The 2500-nt window shown below is 39.5% G+C and overlaps 2 protein-coding genes across 3 annotated transcripts in view; one reads left to right on the top strand and one right to left on the bottom strand.

The window, feature by feature from the left end:
• The window catches only part of LOC138004092 (uncharacterized), an 888878-nt gene that overhangs the window by 767379 nt on the left and 118999 nt on the right, over window positions 1-2500 (top strand). The gene's annotated exons all lie outside the window — the stretch shown is intronic.
• The window catches only part of LOC138004130 (uncharacterized), a 50765-nt gene continuing 48410 nt past the window's right edge, over window positions 146-2500 (bottom strand). For both annotated transcript variants that reach the window (XM_068850559.1, XM_068850558.1), the window contains one exon: window positions 146-471. In XM_068850559.1, coding sequence (XP_068706660.1) covers window positions 218-471 — 254 coding nt within the window. In that variant the 3' untranslated portion in view covers window positions 146-217. The remainder of the gene's footprint in view (window positions 472-2500) is intronic.

The following is a 2500-nucleotide window of genomic DNA, read 5'->3' as shown; positions in this document are numbered from 1 at the left end:
GACAAAAAATCGGGGGAATAAATCCGAATACCCCACTTCTACAATTTAGTGTGAACGCGGCTAAATTAAATTGAAATCTATAAATTTAGATAAAGGGTTTGTCAATACGTATAACGTAACTTAGAGGGTTAACTACTTTCTCGAGCCTATGGACCTTGAAAACAATAAATCATTTTAGCCGCATACCTTTAATTTGGGAGTTATATACCTGACAAATCTAGTTCCTTATCCAAACATACACTGGATAGGCGCCATCTTGAGTGTTAGTGTACCGAGTTATCATCCCAAGATTTGTACACTCATAGCAATATTTAATGCCTGACTCCCAGAACTCGACTGCGAGGCATTTTGGTTTTCTCTTCACACACAGCTGTTTGCAAGCCTGAAGGGTCACTCGAGTAGCAAGCGATACTCTCCCAGAACCAGTACACCATTGAGTTCCAAGCTCTGGTCTATGTTTAGACCACGTCCCTGAAAGTCCAATAAAATACACAAATAGTACTAAATATATGTCTAGACATGCAAGTACTTAGCTGCAAGCCCAGTGTCAATATCGAACAGGAAGTGTCTCCTTAATTCCAAGAATCTGCTACTTTTTTTTCAACAAGCCGCTTAGGGTTAGCATTCTTTTATATATTAAAATGCAGTCCTAAAAAGCTCCGTCGTCTTTTGTCTGCCCTTGGTTTCGTCAATAAGTCCTTTATATGGTGCCCATAGTAGTTGGCAACGGTACCGGTTCAGTGGAGTTTGTTATAAGTTTGTAAACAAGTCCCGTGTAGCACCGCCTTTACGCCGTGTGGTTTTGCAGAGTGCGCAACGGAATGTTCTGAAGAGCGTGCCACACGTGCGGGACGGCGACCGTCTTTTCCTCTTTAATCCAAAAATGAAATATTTAACCAGTCTACAGTTCTGTGCTCAGTTACCAGGCGTTTGAATAAAACCAAGGCTGGCGTTGACCTTTCTTTGATACAAACCTCATTGCTTTTCTTATGTAAATTATCCAAGAACGTAAAGTCAGGAAATTAAAGATATTGTTGAATATTGGAAATATCAAAACCCTTTTCAATCGATTAACCTCGTATCGGTACAAAATTTTCCATCGCTTGTAAATCCAGCATTGCATTAACACTCAAAAGATCCTTTGTTATTATGGCATTCAGATTTGACGTGATAAGGCGAAGACGCTGCTCTGCATTCGTTGATATCTACCAGACAGATGTAATAACGTTACACGTGGGACAGTATTAGAGAGGCTCCTCTGTACGTTAGAAAAAAAATTCACCATTTTTAAACAAAATCTGTCAATTGTATATTGTTGTCTTAAGCATTGCACTATGAGAAACTGAGAAACATACTAAGAAATATACTAACAGCTTTGTTAAAAATATTTTGTTCAGTAAAAAACGTTAGCTCAAGGCGACTGACTATCCGATTGGCCGAATTAATTCTACTATTAACAACGTTATTTTGCATAATGCCTCGGAAAACAGGGCCGTAAGAGACACCAATGATAGTGGCCAAGTGAGAATTAGTCTTCCATTTAAAGATCAAGTGGCTGCCAATGCGGTCCCGAAACAATTACGCGATCTTAGTAACAAAATTGGTGTTACAGTACAACCGGTTTTCGTGAGGAAAAAGAAATGCGGCAAGATCTTAAACCCAAAGAAATTAAGCCATCATTTGTGAGTCGGCAATGTGATATTTATTATTTGAAATGTGATCTGTGCGATGCAGATTATGTTGGGTATACAGCCCGACACCTCCGCCAAGGCAACGCATTGTTGAACACAAAAATTCGGCTATAACCTGCAGTTATACATTTCTCTCAGTGTCAACTGTATTTAGACCGAGACACTATACTGAAATCAAATCAAACCAAGTTAACTAAAACCATATCATAAGCTGGTTTTTGAGGAGAGGGGAAAACCGGAATACCCGGAGTTAAAAAAAAAAACCTCTCGAGGCAGAGCAAAGAACTTGCAACATCTACCCAAGTGTGACACCGAGTCTAGGAATCAAAACCAGGCCACATTGGTAGCCTCCAACCGCATTGGTGGGAGGCTAGTGCTCTCCTCAATGCACCATCCTACTTTTTATCTTATTCTAGACAACAAATATTCTGACAATGTGAGCGTCAACTCTTAGAAGATCTCATTAATATCCATTCTACATCATTTTGCAAAATGTGCATGTGATGCAATAGATCACATTTGCGGAGCTGAATGTAAAGTGGTCAATAATTTCAGTTAACAAAAAATTGGTTTTATCAACGGAGTTGATAATGTAAATTGACCACCGTACAATGATTCTAAAAGCTGACGTTTCGAGCATTAGCCCTTCGTCAGAGCGAATCGAGGAATCATGGACTGTATTGTAAAAATTTGATTGGCGATCTGGCTGCTTTGTGAACACTTATGTGACCTGTAATCGGCTTTCTTCTAAAGTTTCCCTATGCATATTTTTCCATCACCAACGTATACCAGCTTGCACCCGAGGTGAT

This window comes from Montipora foliosa, chromosome 5 (genome assembly GCF_036669935.1).
Source record: "Montipora foliosa isolate CH-2021 chromosome 5, ASM3666993v2, whole genome shotgun sequence".
Lineage (NCBI taxonomy): Eukaryota > Metazoa > Cnidaria > Anthozoa > Scleractinia > Acroporidae > Montipora > Montipora foliosa.
The sequence above is the reverse complement of the archived record's forward strand: the minus strand, read 5'-3'. Positions and strand labels throughout refer to the sequence as shown.